A 17,637-nucleotide genomic window follows, 5' to 3' on the forward strand; every position below is an offset into this window, starting at 1 on the left:
GGAACTGAGTCGACGACAGCACGCAAAGTCGAGATCTCTGGACAGCGTCTGGTACTGGCCACGCAAGCGATCGCCGGCGACCAGCAGCCGGAACTGCTTCAAGTCAACAATATAGAGGGCTGAGATGTGGTACGTTTTGTCCTTCAGATGGTCCTTCCACCAGCCTTGCTTCCAGAAGCGATACCCTTCGATCTCCTTGCAGTCATCGCAGAGCAACAATAGCTGAGAGAATGATCGCTGTTGGCCATAATACCCGCAAAGCGGATTTAAGGATGCCCACAAGAGATGCCGGGTCAGAAATGGCTGTTTCTTGACTCTCGCTTTATGGTACTTCACACTAATACTAGCAATGGACGCTGTCATAGACGTTTTGCGCGCTGACCCATACAAGGGGGTCCTAAGCCTAGCGGCGTTGCGCAACTTTAGCATCGCCAAGCAGTTCCGCGATAACCGCAGCACAATCATGTCCTTGGATTTCGACAGCAAAGGCACACGTTTAATAACAACCAGCAAGGACGAGAGCCTGCATATATATGACACAGATGCGGGCGTGCGGCGACAGGTTTTGTATAGCAAAAAATACGGCTGCAATTTAGCCCGATTCACAAGGCACGCGGGCAGTATCGTGTACGCGTCGACAAAGGTCAACGACGAGATCCGGTACATGTCATTGGAGACGAACCAGTATATTCGCTACTTTGCGGGCCATACATCAAACGTCATCAGCATGTCTCTGTGCAGCACAAACAGTCTCGTGTCGGGCGACGTCGACGGATGCGTGTATCTGTGGGACTTGAATGTCCCAAAGCCCGTTGGCTCACTAAACGTGCAGGCACGTGCAGTGGTGGATTGCGACGGGCACGGGCTCACTGTGGCTGCTGTTAACGGGGAGTCGGGCGAGCTCAGTTTGTTTGACGTACGACAGCTGGGAAAGGGCGCATTTGGTTCGGCCCGACTGGACATATATGGACAGCAAATCGACAGCCTGCAGGTTATGCCGCCATCAGGCGACCGGCTAATAGTGACTATGGACGATGGCTCACATAGCATTGTCGATGCCTTCTCACTGCAGCCAATGTTGCGTCTCAATGCACCGCGGTCTAGTGCAAAGCAGCCGGTGCAGCAAAGGTGCACTGTGACGCCAGATGGCAATGCGGTGATTGCCGGGTGTGCCGACGGCAGTATTGTGATGTGGGAGATAGCGGGAATGGAGGAGCGCGGTGGGTCGACGGATGTTTCGTGCGTGTGGGGCGGGCTGCATGATGACGGCGCTGTCAATGTGTGTGCTTTCAATCCACATTTAATGATGTGTGCGACTGCTTCAGAATCGCTAGCGTTCTGGACGGTCAGGTGATCGAGCTAGTGATTTCGCATAACCATGCAAACCAGCATTGAAGCTACATATTCTACATGGTGCTTTTTCTTCAATTTTGTTTTTTGGCGCAAATTATTCTAATTCATATTACCCGTTTCTCTATTCAACACGAGCAAATACAGCTTATAAGCAAGGGAACCATGGCAGGCGGATCATCAAACAAGCTGGCACTTCCAGGCCAGAACGCATCAGCAAGCACAGAAAAAGGCAAAGCCAAGGAGTCGCCGGCATCCAAGGCCGCCAAGGATCCTGCACCAAGCAGCGGGATTGTGCTCAGTCCGGCAATGGTCGAGCAAATGCATGCAATTATCCAAAACCACACTGCGCTGAAGAAAGAAGCGGACAACAACGTGCCGTTCACCAGCCATATGATCGGGCTTATTGAGATTCCAACCGAGTTCCGCAGCAACATCGCCGACAGCTCGGCAGCCACATCATACATCAACAGCGAGAACGGAAAGGTGCGCGCGCATCTGCAGGCAATCAAACCGATTCGCGATGCTACCAACGATCCCGATGCGAAGCGCCGGCTGACCCAGGAGGTGGAGAACATGGAAGCGCACATTTCGAAGGTGAACAACTTTATGCGGATGTCGTTCCAAGCAGCCATGTCTGGAAACAACACACCGGGGCTGAGGGTTGCGCTGGGCCAGAATGACCAGTCGCAGCGGCCGGGGTCAAGTAGCGAGACTCCAGCAAAGTCAGTGGCCAACAAGCCATTGAAGCCAGCTACCAGTGCAACTGCTCCTGCCAGCACACCGACGCTCGTGGTGCGGTCTTCTGCGGCTCCGTCACCGGCGCCCGTGGCTCCATCGCCGGCAGTTGTACCTCAGAATCCGAATACAACGCACGTGCCACTGTCGAGTGCGCTGGCACATGTTGCGACCCAGAGCATGCGGCAGGCGGGGCCGGTGGATCTGGATGGCGGGTCGCGGATTCTGTCGAAGCGCAAGATCCAGGAGCTGGTGGGCGAGATTGACCCGACCGAGCGGCTGGAGCCGGAGGTTGAGGATATTCTGTGCGATATTGCGGACGAGTTCATTGAGTCTGTAACGGCGTTTGCGTGCCAGCTGGCCAAACACCGCAAGGCTGATACGCTGGAGGCCAAGGACCTGCAGCTGCATCTGGAGCGTAACTGGAACATCCGCATTCCTGGATTTGCTGCCGAGGAGATCCGGTCGGTGCGCAAGACAACGGTTCCGAGCAACCACCAGGAGCGACTGAACGCGATTACAAACACAAAGAATCTGGCAAAGTTTAACTGAATACAAATTTCGAAAGCCGCTATTTGGCCTTCCGAGCGATCCGGCGGACCTCGGTGACGCCGGTGCGCTTGGACCGAGTAGTTCGCGAACCGCTTGAAGAGTTGCGCATGGCGTGGACCAGCTCAGCTACTTCAGCATTGCCATTGAGCATCTGTGCTGTGAGCCAGACGCTGTCGGGCGCCTTGGAGATCCAAGGCACAGAGTCGGCCATGGGTGCACGCGACCTCCTGGACTGGCGCTTCGGCTTGTCCATGGCCTCACCGATGGTCTCGGTGTCACGCGGCGGCGGCAGGTCGTGTGCCGGCTCCATTGGCAGCTCCAGCGGGACTGGGTCCGTCTTGGCCAGCGCTTCGAGCTCCTTCGCACTGGGCAAGGGCATGGGCTGTGACAGGACACTGGGTTCTGCTGTGCTCTCTTTTGGAGTGTCTAGCTGGCCGCCATTGGTCATATCCAGAATCTCGCTGATTCCAAGGCTCGTTCCTGGCGGAATGGGTGTTGGGTTGGTAGGCGTGATGCACTCCATATCGACTTCTTTGCGCAGCACATGGTCAACGTCGATTGCCGAGAAGAACGCAACACTCTGCGGCAAGTCCTCAATGCCTAGCCGGTAGCTGAACAGGCAACGCACCCACAGATTCGCAATCTGCAGTGCTAGTGCTGCTCTGGCCTTGTCCCGATCGGCCACCAGATATCGGATCTCGTCGTGCACTGAGATCATGAACCGCATGTCAATTGAATGGCGACGTGCCAAGTATGACACGGCAACTAGCAGCAGGTGCAGGTAGTCGACGCCGGAGCTCTGCACAACCCAGTTGACCCGCGAAGTCATGAACCGGTCACCGGTGACCTCCTTGCGCAGGGCGTCAGTGATACCACAGCCCAGCACGGGCGTGCGTGGATCATCCGACGTTGCAATGGATTCAAGCGCATTGAACATGTAGCTCTCGGTACCGCCATGCCAGAACGGCGTTCCAAAATACGTCTTGTTGCGCATACTTGTTCCCTTCGTGGCAGCATACAGCTGGTCAGCCTTCTGGCGAGCGACCTCCTCGGTCATATCCGGGTTGAACTGCAGCAGCAACGATGTCGCATACTTTACGCCTGCGCCGTAGATTCGCCCGTAGTTGAAGATCTTGGCGCTTCCACGGCCAATGCCCAAGATCCGTGCTGTGTTTGAATGCAGGTCGGTGCCAGCGGCCTTGGTCCCCTGCAGTGTCATCCACCCGAACGCCGTGCCGCCGTGCATACGGAACTGCGAGTCGCCGATGAGCGCCGAGATCCACAGCTCCTCTGAGTCGACATCGGCACCTACAAAGCTGTATCCGGGTGGACTGCGGATCATTGATTTGAGCTCGGACCCGATCCGGTTCTTCTTGGCGTTGCTCGCCGTCATCCACGTCGACTCGACGCCACGCCTGGTGATCGTGCCCATGGCCACGACCATCGGCAGGATCACGCCTAGAGTGTTGTCGGGGGTGCTGGGCAGGCCAAGCTGCAGAGGCTGGGAGGTGAGCGCATCCTGGGCGTCGTTGTCCCAGGTGACAAACTGCGACTTGATGCGCTCGCGCGCTGATGTCCAGTACGAGCTCATTGCATTCATCTCCATTGCCTCCTTGGCCATGGCATAGGTTGAGGTCAGTGTGCCGTCGTCAATTGCGGTCTGGTAGCCTTTAGCCAGTGGGTTGCCGCAGTTTGCTGATTCGCCGTCCTTGTGCGGTACCTTGAAATACACAAACTTGCCATTGTCTGTGGCAGGAATCGGCTCGTAGTTTTCGTTCTCGGGGTCCACTGGAAACTCCAGGGCCGCATGTTGATGAATGCTGGCAGGTCCAGATGTGGCTCTGCCGAGCTTGGATGCTGCAGTTCGAGCATACACGCATCGTAGTGGTCCTGTGGCACTCGGAAAGTCCATCCATGTGTGGCCGAATGGTACAGTGGATGCCCGATCCATTTGAGCTTCAGCAAATACGGAGCAACGCGGGACCGGACCGTCACATGCACGCGCTTTTCTTTGCGGTCCCAGATCTCGCGGTACCACTTTGGGTATCCCGGCAGCACTTGCTTTGTATACGGCCGTGGCTCGCCGTTTTTTGCATATGATCCGTCTTTCTTAAACTTTGGCTTTGTGTACTTTTGTGGTTCGACGGTCCAGTCCAAATTCTTGAGCCACGGGTCCTGCATCGGGTCCTTGACCGCCAGTGCCTCCTCGGCCAGGTTGCGAAGCTTCTCCTCGACGTCGGTCGACACCTGCTCAAACAGCCTCTCTGACCTTTGCACGTACTCTGTCCACGACTTGTCTACAGGCAAGTACCCCTCCGACATCATCAGCATGCCAGCAAACGACACCGGGTGCGGGCATTTCTTCAGAAACGCCGGGAAGACCTTCAGGAACACGCGCAGCGTGATCTCGACGTCGCATGCACAGTAGTCCATCAGATCGTTGAACTGGCTGCGGATCTCTGCCAAGGTCCCGTCGACAAACACATTGCGGCGCCCCTTATCCATTGTAATTCCGCAGTAGTGCAGTGCGACCTCCTTCAGGCTGTTGAGCGAGCTGACGTCAAAGAACTTGCCCGTGTCGGCATTCAGCTTCAGAAACTCCTCGTCCTGCTCCCTCTTCGCCTTTGAATACTTGACCCAGTGCAGCCGCTGCTGGTTGCATAGGCCGCCTGACGACACATGAAGAGACATGGTGTCCAGAAATGCTGTGGGTGGGCGCTTGATCTGGCGCTCCTCCTGGATGCGCGCCCGGTCGTATCCGATATTGTGTCCTATGACGATCCGTGGGGTTTGGTTCGCGGGATCTTGGATCGGGATCAGATGGCGCGGGTGCGGCGACTCACCCGTCAGGTACGGCGACACCCACCCGTACCATGCATTCTCTGACACTGCCGTGGCCAGCACCGAGTATGGCGACTCTGGCACCAGCACCTCGACATCAAACACCAGGCACTCATCGCCAGCATCAGGACAGGCCACCCGCCTCACAGACCCATCCCTGCCGTACCGCGTCCATCCGCTCTGAAACACCCACTGGCCGGGCAGTGGCCGCTCGGGTGCTTTGGGCCCGCCAGATTCGACAAAGTTCTTGGCAATGCCGAGATACGGCTCTGCGACGAGCTTGCCGATATGCCGGAAATGAGCGTCAATGTCGTTGCCGATGAGGGCCGGCGGCGAAAAGTCGACCATGGCCACGGGCTCGGTCTCTTTGCCGTAGATGCCTTGTGACTTTAGGTGGTCGACTGCGATCTTGATCTGCTCGGTTGTCGCTGCTGCGTACTTTTGCCGAGGAAACACGCCCTGCCGGAGCTTCGCCGCCAGCATTGGGATGTCCAGCTCGCTGTGCCGTGTGCTGACCCATCGCCGGAGGCGCCGTGTGTGTCGGAGCGTGGGCCGTAGCCGGAGTAGCTGTGACATTGAGAAATGCGAATTTGTGTGGAGCAAAGAGGAAAAAAAAAGGTGCTATGATTATTGCCATCACAATTTTAAATCAGACACGCGTGCCCGCTGATGGCTGCTCCAGTCCCCGCTTTTTCGCTTCCCGTTTGACTTTCTTTTTTTTTTTTTTCTAGTTTTAGTTTCTTCACACTTCAGTTTACACAGAATGAGCGCGGCTCTTGAACTTCTCGGCGAAATCAGACAGTCCTCGGAGCGCCGTCCGTTTGAGGTCCTGAAGCTTGCCGAGCCCCTCTTGAACAAGGGCACCATCAGACAGGCCGGAGATGAGAGTACGTAGTTTATAATTCCAAAATGCGCGGGCGCACAGCGAGATGAGGCAACTGCAACTAATCACAACTCTAGTCTGGCTGGTGTACGAGCAGGTGTTCCTGGCCGCCCTGGACGAAGGCCAGTTTGATCTGGCCAAGAGCATCCTGGACCAGCTCTACAGGCAGTTCCCGGGCTCGCAGCGCGTCAAGCGCCTGTACGGGCTGATCAACGAGGCCCTGAGCCACCCCGAGGAGGCCCAGCAGCTGTACAAGGAGATGTTGGCTGCCGACGAAACCAACGTGCTGGCGGCAAAGCGGCAGATCGCCATGCTCAAGGCGTCGGGCGACCACGCGCTGGCCATCGGCGAGCTCAACACGTACCTGGACACGCACTCGAACGACTTTGAGGCATGGCTTGAGCTTGCCCACCTGTACCTTGGGCAGCACATGTATGCGCAGGCTGCGTTCTGCCTCGAGGAGGTGATTCTGCAGCAGCCAGCCAACCACTATTTCCATCTAAAGTACGCCGAGCTGCTGTACTCGATGGGCAGCCTGGACAAGGCGCTCAAGGAGTTTCTGCGCGTCACTGAGCTCTCGACCGACAACATCAGGGGTTCTATGGCGTGAAGCTGTGCGCTGATCGGATTATCGGGGTCAACGCGGCCAGCAAGGGGAAGAAGCCGGCGAGTCTGAAGGTCGAGGGCGCGCCTCAGGGCCCGATGCTGGAGAGGCTAGCGCAGCTCGCCACTGAGCGTCTGGCGGCGGTCTACTCGAAGGCGCCCGAGGCGTGCAAAAAGACCAAACGAGGAGTGGCTCAAGGCATAAGCATCGCCTCACCTTTACACAAGACGACCCATGATGCGCACATCTACCGTTTAAGACTGCAAGAGCGAGGTTATAAATAACGGGTCGACATGCTCAGCTGTTGGCCAATTAGCCGTAGATTGGCCTCGTTGTACAGCATGTAAACCGTGTGCCGGTCGGCCCAATATCAATGAAAACTGCGCTTCCCTCCCGCTACGTGACAAATGACATCCTCTGCTCGGACTGCGTGCTGAGTTCGGCTGGCACGTCCACCGCCTGGTGGTGGGCGTCGTACTGCTAGCTGTACATGTAACTGAAATAATGTAATCTGGAAACGAGGGCGGAAAAGATAAAGAAAGAAAGGAGTATTTTGGAAAGAGAGATATTTTAGGGGGTTGCTTTACACGCCAGAGGTTGTGGCAGAATCAGAATGCTGGCTGTCGGGCGGTGACGGCACAGTCGCCGCCAGCAGCTTCGCCTCGCCATGGCTGCACGACTCATCGCCGTGCCTGTTCGCGGTGTTGACAGTCAGTGTGCTAGTCGTGTACGAAATGGATGTGACGGACCGCTTGGGAAAAAAGTCCGGCGCCGAGTCTGTTGACGCAGCCCTGGTGCTGCTGACATCATGGGCCACGGTCTGCTTCAGGCCGTACGGGATCTCCGGCACACGGCCATGCGCCTTGATGAAGGTCCAGTTGCGGATGTTGTGCTCCAGCTGCTCTGGCATAAACTGCAGCTCGGGCACAAGGTCCGCCACCGCCTGGAACAGCGGCCGCCCGCAGCCCTCGTAGAACGCAATCTGCGACGCGGGCACATTGTCGGTGTCCACCACGATGCTGCGTGGCAGGCCGAGCGACTCCTCAATGTCGCCCTGCAGTGTCACCTCGCGGTTCAGCCGCTTCGTCCACCGCTGCGAGGACGTCGAATGGCCGGACGATGTTGCTGATATCCGCGCACTTGAGGATGCTGGCCGCCAGCTGACACCGCTCGGCCTCGTGCTGCTGCGCTGTCAGTGGCAGATTGGAGCCCGAGTGGAAGCGCTCGTGCTGCGCCTTGCATTTCCCAATGAATTCAAAGTGCCGCGCCATGTCGGTGGCCAGGATCGCGTGGACCGCCACTCGCCGCAGCTCCTCGTAGTCGAAGCTGGTGCTGCTCGCGTCGGCATGGCGGGCAATGAAGTCGGTGAAGTAGTACGACATGATCATCGAGAAGCACGCCGCGTGGAAGTTCTCCAGCACCGACTGGTCGTTGTACACCTCCGCCAGCTGCGTGCGTGCCCGCACCATAAACGCATTGTTCAGGCCCGGGTGGCCCAGGTCGTGGCACAGCGAGGCCACAATCAGCGCCAGGGCATCCACCGGTCGCAGGATGCTGCGTATCGGGAACGACGTCTCCGCCGGGGTCCGCAGGGACGCCCGCCTGAACCCCGACTTGTTGAACAGCCCCAGCGAATGCAGCATGTAGAATGTGCACTGTGTGACGTCGATTGCGTGGTGGAAGTTGTGGTACGGGTTGTCGTAGTACGCCGTCTCCAGAATCGCCACGAACCGCTGCACCCGCGGTACCCGCAGCTCCAGCTCCACGCACGCCGCCGCATCCATGATCATCACAACTGCGCTGTCGAGCAGGTCGCGCCTGGACATCTCCCACGGGTTGAATGACCACTCCAGGAGCTGCGCCCGAAGCAGCTGCGCCCTTGCGCTCTCCATAAAGCCCGACTCGGCGCCATCTGCGCCCAGGTACTCGCTGTCGACCACCACGTCTCCAAACACATCCCCGTCAGGCGGTGCTGTCGCTCCAATCGACGGGATAAACTGCCGGATAAAGTCCTCCTCGAATGCTGCATTCCGCCCGTCTGCAGTGCTTGCTCCGTTGAACGCGTCTGTGCGTATCCGCCGCTGGAAGATCTTCTGCTGCGGCGCCTCCAGGACGCTGTCCTGCGAGCCGTGAATAGGCTGCTGTGGGCACGAGAACACATTCAGCCACAGGCTGTGCACTGTCTGTGCGGATACCGGCTTGATCAGGTAATTGAGTGCTCCCATGCTCGCCACCTGCCGCATAAAGCCCGGGTCCCGTGACGTGCTCATGGCTACTGTTGGCCGGGGCGTCGTGGGACAGCAGAACGAGTTGCGTCGCCGTTGCATGTCGAATCCGGATGCCGGCGGGGTGTGCGGTTGTGTTGTCGTATCGGAAGCCGCCATCGTGTGCAGGGATGTGGTCATGGTACAGATACAGAGCAATAATTAATTGTGCAATACAAGGAAGAAGGGAGCAGGTAGTTAGCTTCAGGCTGTTTGCGGCGAGTAAAATACAGAGTATATAGAACAGGTGGGGCGGTGTCAGGAGAGAGAAAAGGAGCGAAAAGGGCCGTCGGTAGAGCAATAAAACGGCAGCGGCGGGCAGAAAGAAAGTAACAAGGCCGCCGGCGGTGGTGGCAGCGGGCGGCGGTGCTCTGACACTAACGGGTGCTGCCATGCCCCCTTCACTGAGAGGCCTCCGTGTCTCCCCAAGTGGGAAATTCTGGCCAGTGAGAAGCACGCATAGACGAGGGAAAATGGCGGGGGGTGGGTTGGTGGGCCACAAAAGGGCTTGAAAAAGCTGCGTGTGCATACAGGGATTGTCCGCTGCCATGGCTGCTGCAGTTTCTGCATTATTGCTCAGACAGCTTTTGCAAGGCCGACTTGCCCGCTCGAAAATGCGGGTGCTGAGGCGCGTAGAAGAGCCGCATAGAGCGAGCCTTTGGCGTGTCGAGGGCGCGGAGCAGGTTTGCCGCCTCTCCAAGCGACAGAGCAGAAACCACCTGATTAGCATGCAAAAGGGCATTGGGCCCACCGCAAAAAAGGGAAAATCCAGAGTGGCGGGCCAGACTATTGGCCAGCTTGCCTGGCGAATAAAAGCGAGATTTGCAGCCCCTCACAAAACCCACCATTTCAGAATGCAACTGAGAAGCTATGTGTGAAGCTGCTTTTCGAGCCACAAGCCCGACAAAAGGACGGATTGCCACAACACGACATTCCCAACCCACCCCCATCGTGTGTGCTGGAACTGACGCGTTTGGGTGTCATGCGCAAGACGCCATATTTGGGCACAGGGACACGACATCCATTGGGCAGGCCACTCCCATGGGCGACGGCGGTGGTGTGACACCCACCAGCTGCCCCGGGACCCCCGTGCTGCAGCACATGTCCCGCTGCAGGCGCAAGCAAAAAGATGTGTCCATGGGAAGCCCGGCATGCGACAACAATGCCCCCGTGGCCTGACCGCTCGTCCCGCCACACACTATATCTGCGAATTCTTACCTATGGGAGCCACGTTCCGGAACACGCCAATCGCCGCATAATGCGCAATGACACGCAGGAGAGCCAGGCCATACGGTCCTTCTGCGTCCGAGCCGCACTGCTTCCCGTCCTCGGGGCTCGCCGGCGGCGTATAGATCGGGCCTTGCCGGCTACTGCGATCAAACGTATCGTCCACATCGATTAGCACGATGATGGTGCGCTGCCCCGTGTTGTTGAAGATCCACCGCAGCGCCGTGTCTCCAGACAGAACCGCCACGACTACAGATACCCGGTTTTAGCACAACCCCCGCTCTTTGCCCTCCCACGGCCACTGCATCTTGTTTCCTTTGTCGTCATTGTTACCTTGGCTGTATATTTCAAGTAGTTCCTGCACGAAAACAACGTCGTCCCGTGCCGGCCCCGTGCGGAGGCGCGGACTGCCCTCATTTGTCGTAGTGTGATACACGCCTTTGAGAAACCGCCTGTCAACAATAAGCACAGTGCAACTCTTTGGCGACATCTGACCCTCCATGCCTGCTGCCGTTGCCACACTATCTGCACTCTCGCCGATGCATCCAGCCATTTACCTCTTGGAATAAATAAATAATGTGACGCAAATAAACTGTGCTGCGCGATCTCGTTTACTAGGAGCTGGGCCCACCAAACTGGAACAGCTGCCAATGCTCAGGCATACAGAGAAATAAGAATAGTGAGCGTATCGAATAAGCTTTTTAGGCTAACTGGGCATGCAAGAAAAAAGGGGCCGGTTTTGGTGAAGGGCAGTAAACGGTACTTTTTGCGCGGTCCTCCAAATAAAAGCAGTGTTTCTGGATAGCGCTGCTACTTTTAAGCTCGCTGGCTCCTCCGAAATAACAAAAGGGCGCTTCAAATAACTGAAAGACACGGGTTCCAAGAAAAATGCTCCAAAAAAGCAAGGGCCCGGGAAGGAAGAAAATGGAAAGGATATGAAAAAGCAGAGAGAGAAGGAAAGGAAAAGAGGGACGGCACAGGAAATAAGGCGTTTTCTGGGCCCTCGTTTTTGTCTCTGGGCGAAACAGGAAAACGAGCCACACCGATTTTTTGTGATTCGCGCACACCTGCCGAGGCAGGACACCCTGAGCAAGATAGGGACGCCAACGGCTGTAAACAAACGGCCGCCTTCCTCTGCCCCTTTTTCGGGGTGGACGGACCAGGATGGAGTCAATAAAAACGGAGCGCAGTCACCAGTCGGTGGAACCCCGCACACGTCCCGGCAAACAGCGGATATAAAGGAATTCATATCAAATACAGGCTGGTTTATGAAGTCGGCGTCAGGCAGTGCAGGCATTTGGAAGTGGTGGCTCCTGCTTGCTTGTGTGCAAATGCACAATGCATGCTGAAATTTTGCGCTGTGTCTGCCTGGTGCATGGGGCGCAGGAAATATCATCGGGCAGCACCATCCACTAGCGCGCAATCAGCGCTGCTTGGTTCACACGCTTCGCTCTCCATAAAAATGGCCATCGCGCCCACTGCTTCTTAATTCGGAGATGCGGAGAGGGACAGGAGTGGCCACAGCCGACCCAAGCGCATGGGCTTGCGATCTATTTCTACACACTGCTTCTGTACTCTTGTCTATTTTCTCCTCTGCCTTCCAAAACTCTAGCACCCCCGTCCACCTTTGCTTGCCTCCGACAACCCGCCGCCGATAATATATCCGTGCTCCTGGCCGCCAAAGGAAAACAGGATGCAGCGAGATTCGTTTTCCGACGAAAAGAGCCCGATTGTTCGCCCGCCACAGACGCAGCGGCCCAAGCCGGCCCGGCGGTTCTCTGCGGTCTATTTTGCCCTCATATACCTGTACACGCTTGCCTATGGGCTGCTGACAAGCGTGCCGCTCCTCGACCGCCTCTTGCAGTACCTTCCAAACCCGCACTCCTTGGTCGGCGACGAATACCAGCCGATTACCACTCGGATACCGTCGGCCAGCACGCCCCTTGGCCGCCAGCCGCGTCGCACAACCTCGCCCCTTGCCCACACAATCGACGAGGTGCCTGAGCCCTCGCAGAGCACACCACCCCGGCGTCGTGCATCCTCCGGCTCTACCTCTACGGCCCTGGACGACTCGCTGGCGGTGGTGAAGCGTGCAAACCGCCACTCAATGCCAGCGGTGCCAAGCACGCCGCCCTCGTCGATAACGCGCAGCTTCAAGAAGAAAACATTGGTGCTGGATCTGGACGAGACGCTGATCCACTCGTCGCCACAGGGGTCGTACCGGGCACACCACCGGATCGAGGTCGTGATCGACAAGGTGGCATGCCTATATTATGTGTACAAGCGCCCGCACGTCGACTACTTTCTGCGCAAAGTCAGTGAGTGGTACAAGGTTGTGGTGTTTACTGCATCCCTGGCAGAGTATGCGGACCCGGTTATCGATCTGCTCGATGCACAGAGAAAGTACATCTCGGGCCGGTTCTTCCGCGAGTCGTGTATCCCGCACGACACCAGCTATGCCAAGGACCTGACAGCCGTCGACCCGGATCTCTCCCAGATCGTGCTGATTGACAACTCGCCGCTGTCGTACTTTATCAACCAGACAAACGGCATCCCGATCCAGCCCTGGGTCAACAGCGACCCAAAGGACGAGGCACTGCTGGATCTGCTGCCGCTCTTGGATGCACTGCGCTTCACCGATGATGTGCGCTCCATCCTGTCGCTGCGAATCGTCTAGCTGCACGTCGGCTCTTAATCCTTTATTCAGAACGTCGTCAATTGATACGATTTGTGGCCCTTCTTGAGCAGGTAGTTTTGGTTGTTGAGCTTGTCGATGACATCCTGGAAGTTGTTGAAGCGCAGCCCCATCTCTATCAACTGCACTGTGTTAGCATGGCTGTCACCTGGCATCTCACGCTGCAGCGGTCCACAGGCACTACTTACTTGTCGCAATGTCCAGCAGCATCGAGTACGTAAACATGTTGTTGTATGTCTCCTCGCTGACGCTCTGCAGCCGATGAACAAATCTATGTCGCGAAAAGACATGGCAGCACGGGTTGCCAAAAAGAACACTGTGAACACGAGATTAGCGCCTCATTCAACTTCAATGTGGAAAGTCTCTCATTAACCACTGCATACGCAAATCCCTCGAGCGACCTGTAGGTGGCCCATGAGATGGACGTCGCAATCGCCCATGCATGTGCTCCTGCTCTGTATATCACCACCCTGCCCTCTTGCGCGGACGTCGGTTGCTGATCCAATCTGCGAGCGCAGGCTCATATGACCAACTATTCCCAAAGGCACATATCACCCCGTGCCAAGCCGCCCCTCCCGGACCCCCTGTGGCTGCCCAGGCTGCAACATGGACGCAGCATGTGCCTGAGATGCCAACAATGCAGCCCGGATTTTCTGGCAGACAACAAAACCACCGCCTGTCCATTTGTCCAGTTCGGCGACAATCAATATACAGGCTATACACAGGCTCACTCCCTGCCAACAGCTGTGATGCACTTACCGCTTGATGTCGCTTGTGCGGCTTACCCCCGTACCCATCTGCGACCGCCCAAAGTCGAACAGCCCATCCTCGTCCTCATACGTCTGGAACAGACTGCACCGCATGATTTCAACCACATTCTCGGCGTCCGATGCCGTCACCGTCTCGCGCAGCTCTGCGCGCGCGCGCGCCTCAGCCAACCGCACCAGGGCCTCCAGCTGCCGGGTCGTAATCGGTGTCGAGTCAACTGCCCGGTGGTTTGCACGGAGTTCCAGGTAAAAGCTCTGCAGCTTTGCTTTTGCCTCCTGCGACAACCTATTTGAAGCTTGGACTGTCAGCAGCCGATTTGCCTCGCTTACCACCCATTTGCCTGCCTGTTTTTGTTTTCCACTTACCGAGGCTGCACATACTTGCGTGCGTACGCAACGTACTTGCGCAATAGCGGCGGCGGGATCATATCGAGCTTCTCGCCTGGCTTCAGTCGCAGCCACTTCTCCAACCCGCCAGCGCTGGCCATTGTGCCCTCGCACTGCTGCGTTGTGTCTTCGTGCAATGGAAACTGTGCCTCCTTCGCCGCGCTGCTGCCTGAGTGAAGCGCCATTACGTGCTCCGACAAGAACCGGTCCATATCGGCATCCGGCCGGTCCAGCAGAATGAATATCAGGTCAAACCGCGACAAAAGCGCGCCATTGATCTTGAGGTTCTCGGCCACAGTTTTGGCCTTATTGTAGTGGCCGCCGGCGGGATTCGCCGCTGCAATGACACTGGCGCGCGCTGGTAGGCTGCACACAAGCCCGCCCTTGGCAATGCTAATCGACTGCTGCTCCATGGCCTCGAGCAGCGAGCTGTGCTCGGAGCTGACCTTGTCAAACTCGTCGATGGCACAGCACCCCATGTCGCTGAGCACCAATGCACCAGCCTCTAAGGCAAAGTCGCCTGACCCTGCCTCCTTAACCAGTGTCACTGTCAGGCCACTGCTAGAAATTCCGCTTGTACCACACACGTACACGCCACGCGGGGCGATCTGTCCCACAGCAGTCAGCATTTGAGACTTACCCAACCCCGGGTCACCGACCACAAGCACATGCGAGTCACTGCGGATCCGCAAGCTGCCCTTCTCGGTGTCGGACCGGGTACGTGCGCCAAATAGCGCTAGCATGATCCCTGCCTTCACCACCTCGTGTCCAAAGATCCCGGGGCTGAATGAGTTGACGAGCAGCCGGAACAGCGCTGGCTGCTGGTGGATGTCGCGGATCATCTCCAAGTCCCTGTGTGAAAAATGGATCCCATCCTTGGTCGTCATATCGTCGGTGCCAGGCACCTGCGCGCCTGCCGAGGCGCCGTCGTCCCCCTCTGCCGGCCCACTCCCGCCAACCTTGTTGATAGCTACAGCATCTAGATACAGAATATAGAGCGAGTTCGGCTTGCCGCGGCCCCTGCCTTCGTCTGACTGCAGCACCTTGACGATTCCCGTGCAGTTGACCACATCGCCAGGCACCACGCTGTCGACTAGATCGTTAAGCAACTCAGCCTCAATACTGCGTGGAACCCGGCCGGGATCCTTCGGGTCGTCGCTAATCTTTTCCTGGATCCGAATCTGCTGCCAATCGACTGTGCGCGTCCCTGGGCACACACCCCGGTTCAGATCAAACACCTTGCTCTTGCATCCCTGAGCGTAGCACTTTACTGGCATCTCGTACTTGCCATCCACGATCTTGACGATCTGCGCAGTCCCACACCGTGCACAATTGAACTCAGCCTGTACTAGCAGCGGCTTTACCGGCGTCGTGCGCACCACAGTACCGCGCACAGTGACCAACTTGCCGACGTACCCCGATTTAAGCGACTTCATATGTGTCAGCGGCTCGTGATGCAGCAGCTGGATATGTAGTTTGTGGTCTCCAAGTATATGCTCGGCCTCACCGCCATACTCTTTGCTGAGCACGAAACACACAGCGAGCCCAAGGCAACACAAAAGATACTCGGGCTCGTTGCGGATCCGCTGCGCAAAGTCTTCCACAGGGTTGTCTGCCACCAGTGTCTGATAGTCAAACATGCACGATGCGTTGGTCTGCATGCTGAAGCAGCCGGCATTTGTCTGGAGATAGGTTGCAAATTTGGTTATATCATCGATATATTCTTGCGGTGCTGCCTCGACATCCTGGCGTGGAAAATATAATGACCAGTACCGCTCGAGGTTCCGCCGCAGCACCCGGTCGTCAGAGCTGCTGTTTGTCCACGGCCGCTTGTTGCTGTTAAACGAGCTTTTGTTCATCATATAGACATAAGTGCAATGTGGATAATGATATTTTGCCTCTAGCAGCAATGTGTCTTCCAGAATATAAGCATGTCTAGATAATTGGTGATTTGTGGGTGTGATGATGTATCCGCAGCCATCATTCTGATATTCTTGCCATTATGACGCTGCAACTTTCGCACAGTTGCTAGATGAAAATATGCAATTAACGCATTATCTAACTATTTACTTCGATAGACTATTTATTACTCTTTGCCAGCCTTCGCACGGGCTGCATTGGCAGAGTCCGTTAGCTGCATGCGCTCCATCTGACCGGGGATGGATCCAAACCGCCCGGTTTCCATGTCCTCAAACGCCTGGTACAGCTCGTCCCTGGTGTTCATGACGAATGGGCCGTAGCGGGCAACCTTCTCGCCGATCGGGGTGCCGGCCAGGACCAGAACGCGCGCCTCCTCCGACCCAGCAGCTTCAAAGCCAATCGGCTGCCCGTCGGTTTTGATGACAGCCATCTGGCCTTCCTTCACCTCTGCCTTCTCGTTGCCAACCAGGATCGGCTCCGTGTGGAAGTTGTACACCATTGCGTCCATGCCGCTTGGGAGATCCAGCGCGTACTGCCCAGTGGTGCGCAGGTCCAGGAAGAATATCTGCGTGCGCGTGTCAATGTTGGCTGTGACATCTTCAACCTTGCCTGCAATGACCTTGATCTGTGTCTTTTCGTCGCTGGAGGTGAATGTGGGGATGTTCTCTGGCGGAACGTCCTGGTAGCGAGGCGCCGTCATCTTGTACTTGGCAGGCAGATTGACCCAGATCTGGAAGGAGTGCATAACACCGCCTTCCTTGAGCATCTTCTCGGTCGGCATCTCGCTGTGGATGATGCCGGATGCTGCGCTCATCCACTGAACCCACCCGGGCTTGAGAATTCCGTGGTTGCCGTGGCTGTCACGGTGCTCAATCTCGCCCTCCAGCACGTACGAAATGGTCTCCTGGCCACGGTGTGGGTGATCGGGGCACCAACAGCCTCGCCGGGTCCATACTTTGTCGGGCCGAGATGGTCGAGCATCAGGAACGGGTCAACCATGTCCAGGCTGCCGGATGGTACTGGGCGGCGCACGATAAAGCCGCCGCCTTCGCGCTGGCGGTGTGCAGTGATGATTCGCGAGACCTGCTTAGTGATTTTTGTAGTGGTGGACATTTGTGCTGTTGTTGGTGTTGTTGGTGTTGTTGGTGTTGTTGGTGTTGTTGCTGTAGAAATACAAGGGATGTGTAGAAGATCTGGGAGTGGCTGAAAAGCTGGGAGACCAAGAACCGGCAGTGCCAAAATCAGCGCTTTTTATGCAGATCGGGCCAGTGTGGTGATTATTAAGGATTTGGTGGCCGATTTGTCATTCGGCTGGGGCTTTAGTCACGCATCCTGAACCAGCGTGACTGGCTGGCGCTCCAGGACAACTGCGTTAGTAACGGACATCGCATTACTAAAACTGCCACTGC

The 17,637-nt window shown here is 56.8% G+C and overlaps 9 protein-coding genes across 9 annotated transcripts; 4 read left to right on the forward strand and 5 right to left on the reverse strand.

Moving 5' to 3' along the window:
* Positions 1–403: 403 nt before the first annotated feature.
* Positions 404–1,342, forward strand: DL89DRAFT_213288 (WD40 repeat-like protein; the record flags this gene model as incomplete). The annotated part of the gene is made up of 1 exon (XM_040884241.1): positions 404–1,342. A coding segment is annotated over one exon (939 nt), but the record flags the coding sequence as incomplete, so codon positions are not given.
* A 926-nt stretch (positions 1,343–2,268) lies between these two features.
* On the forward strand, positions 2,269–2,640 carry DL89DRAFT_221134 (uncharacterized protein; the record flags this gene model as incomplete). Its single annotated transcript, XM_040884494.1, has 1 exon — positions 2,269–2,640. The coding sequence occupies one exon, from the start codon at positions 2,269–2,271 to the stop codon at positions 2,638–2,640; it is 372 nt and encodes a 123-aa protein (XP_040745772.1).
* Positions 2,641–2,771: 131 nt separating this feature from the next.
* On the reverse strand, positions 2,772–5,964 carry DL89DRAFT_282428 (uncharacterized protein; the record flags this gene model as incomplete). The annotated part of the gene is made up of 3 exons (XM_040889686.1): positions 2,772–2,821; positions 2,902–4,481; positions 4,517–5,964. The coding sequence occupies 3 exons, from the start codon at positions 5,962–5,964 to the stop codon at positions 2,772–2,774; spliced, it is 3,078 nt and encodes a 1,025-aa protein (XP_040745773.1).
* A 280-nt stretch (positions 5,965–6,244) lies between these two features.
* On the forward strand, positions 6,245–6,974 carry DL89DRAFT_221544 (TPR-like protein; the record flags this gene model as incomplete). The annotated part of the gene is made up of 2 exons (XM_040884525.1): positions 6,245–6,368; positions 6,442–6,974. The coding sequence occupies 2 exons, from the start codon at positions 6,245–6,247 to the stop codon at positions 6,972–6,974; spliced, it is 657 nt and encodes a 218-aa protein (XP_040745774.1).
* A 364-nt stretch (positions 6,975–7,338) lies between these two features.
* DL89DRAFT_312311 (HD-domain/PDEase-like protein) lies at positions 7,339–9,373 on the reverse strand (the record flags this gene model as incomplete). The annotated part of the gene is made up of 2 exons (XM_040890989.1): positions 7,339–8,061; positions 8,087–9,373. 2 exons carry the CDS (start codon positions 9,371–9,373, stop codon positions 7,552–7,554), a joined length of 1,797 nt encoding a protein of 598 aa, XP_040745775.1. The 3' UTR covers positions 7,339–7,551.
* A 428-nt stretch (positions 9,374–9,801) lies between these two features.
* DL89DRAFT_321402 (uncharacterized protein) lies at positions 9,802–11,188 on the reverse strand (the record flags this gene model as incomplete). Its single annotated transcript, XM_040891279.1, has 3 exons — positions 10,793–11,188; positions 10,451–10,708; positions 9,802–9,926 (listed from the first exon to the last, which is right to left on the reverse strand). Exons 1-3 carry the CDS (start codon positions 11,010–11,012, stop codon positions 9,802–9,804), a joined length of 603 nt encoding a protein of 200 aa, XP_040745776.1. The 5' UTR covers positions 11,013–11,188.
* A 779-nt stretch (positions 11,189–11,967) lies between these two features.
* Positions 11,968–13,269, forward strand: DL89DRAFT_265934 (uncharacterized protein). The gene has a single exon (XM_040886893.1). The coding sequence runs from the start codon at positions 12,153–12,155 to the stop codon at positions 13,134–13,136; it is 984 nt and encodes a 327-aa protein (XP_040745777.1). The 5' UTR covers positions 11,968–12,152; the 3' UTR covers positions 13,137–13,269.
* On the reverse strand, positions 13,163–16,167 carry DL89DRAFT_291541 (MCM-domain-containing protein; the record flags this gene model as incomplete). The annotated part of the gene is made up of 4 exons (XM_040890210.1): positions 13,163–13,302; positions 13,343–13,398; positions 13,914–14,197; positions 14,299–16,167. The coding sequence occupies 4 exons, from the start codon at positions 16,165–16,167 to the stop codon at positions 13,163–13,165; spliced, it is 2,349 nt and encodes a 782-aa protein (XP_040745778.1).
* Positions 16,168–16,221: 54 nt separating this feature from the next.
* On the reverse strand, positions 16,222–17,044 carry DL89DRAFT_265935 (RmlC-like cupin; the record flags this gene model as incomplete). The annotated part of the gene is made up of 1 exon (XM_040886894.1): positions 16,222–17,044. A coding segment is annotated over one exon (650 nt), but the record flags the coding sequence as incomplete, so codon positions are not given.
* Positions 17,045–17,637: the final 593 nt, after the last annotated feature.

Source organism: Linderina pennispora, assembly GCF_002104995.1.
Source record: "Linderina pennispora strain ATCC 12442 chromosome Unknown DL89scaffold_3, whole genome shotgun sequence".
Taxonomy (NCBI): domain Eukaryota; kingdom Fungi; phylum Kickxellomycota; class Kickxellomycetes; order Kickxellales; family Kickxellaceae; genus Linderina; species Linderina pennispora.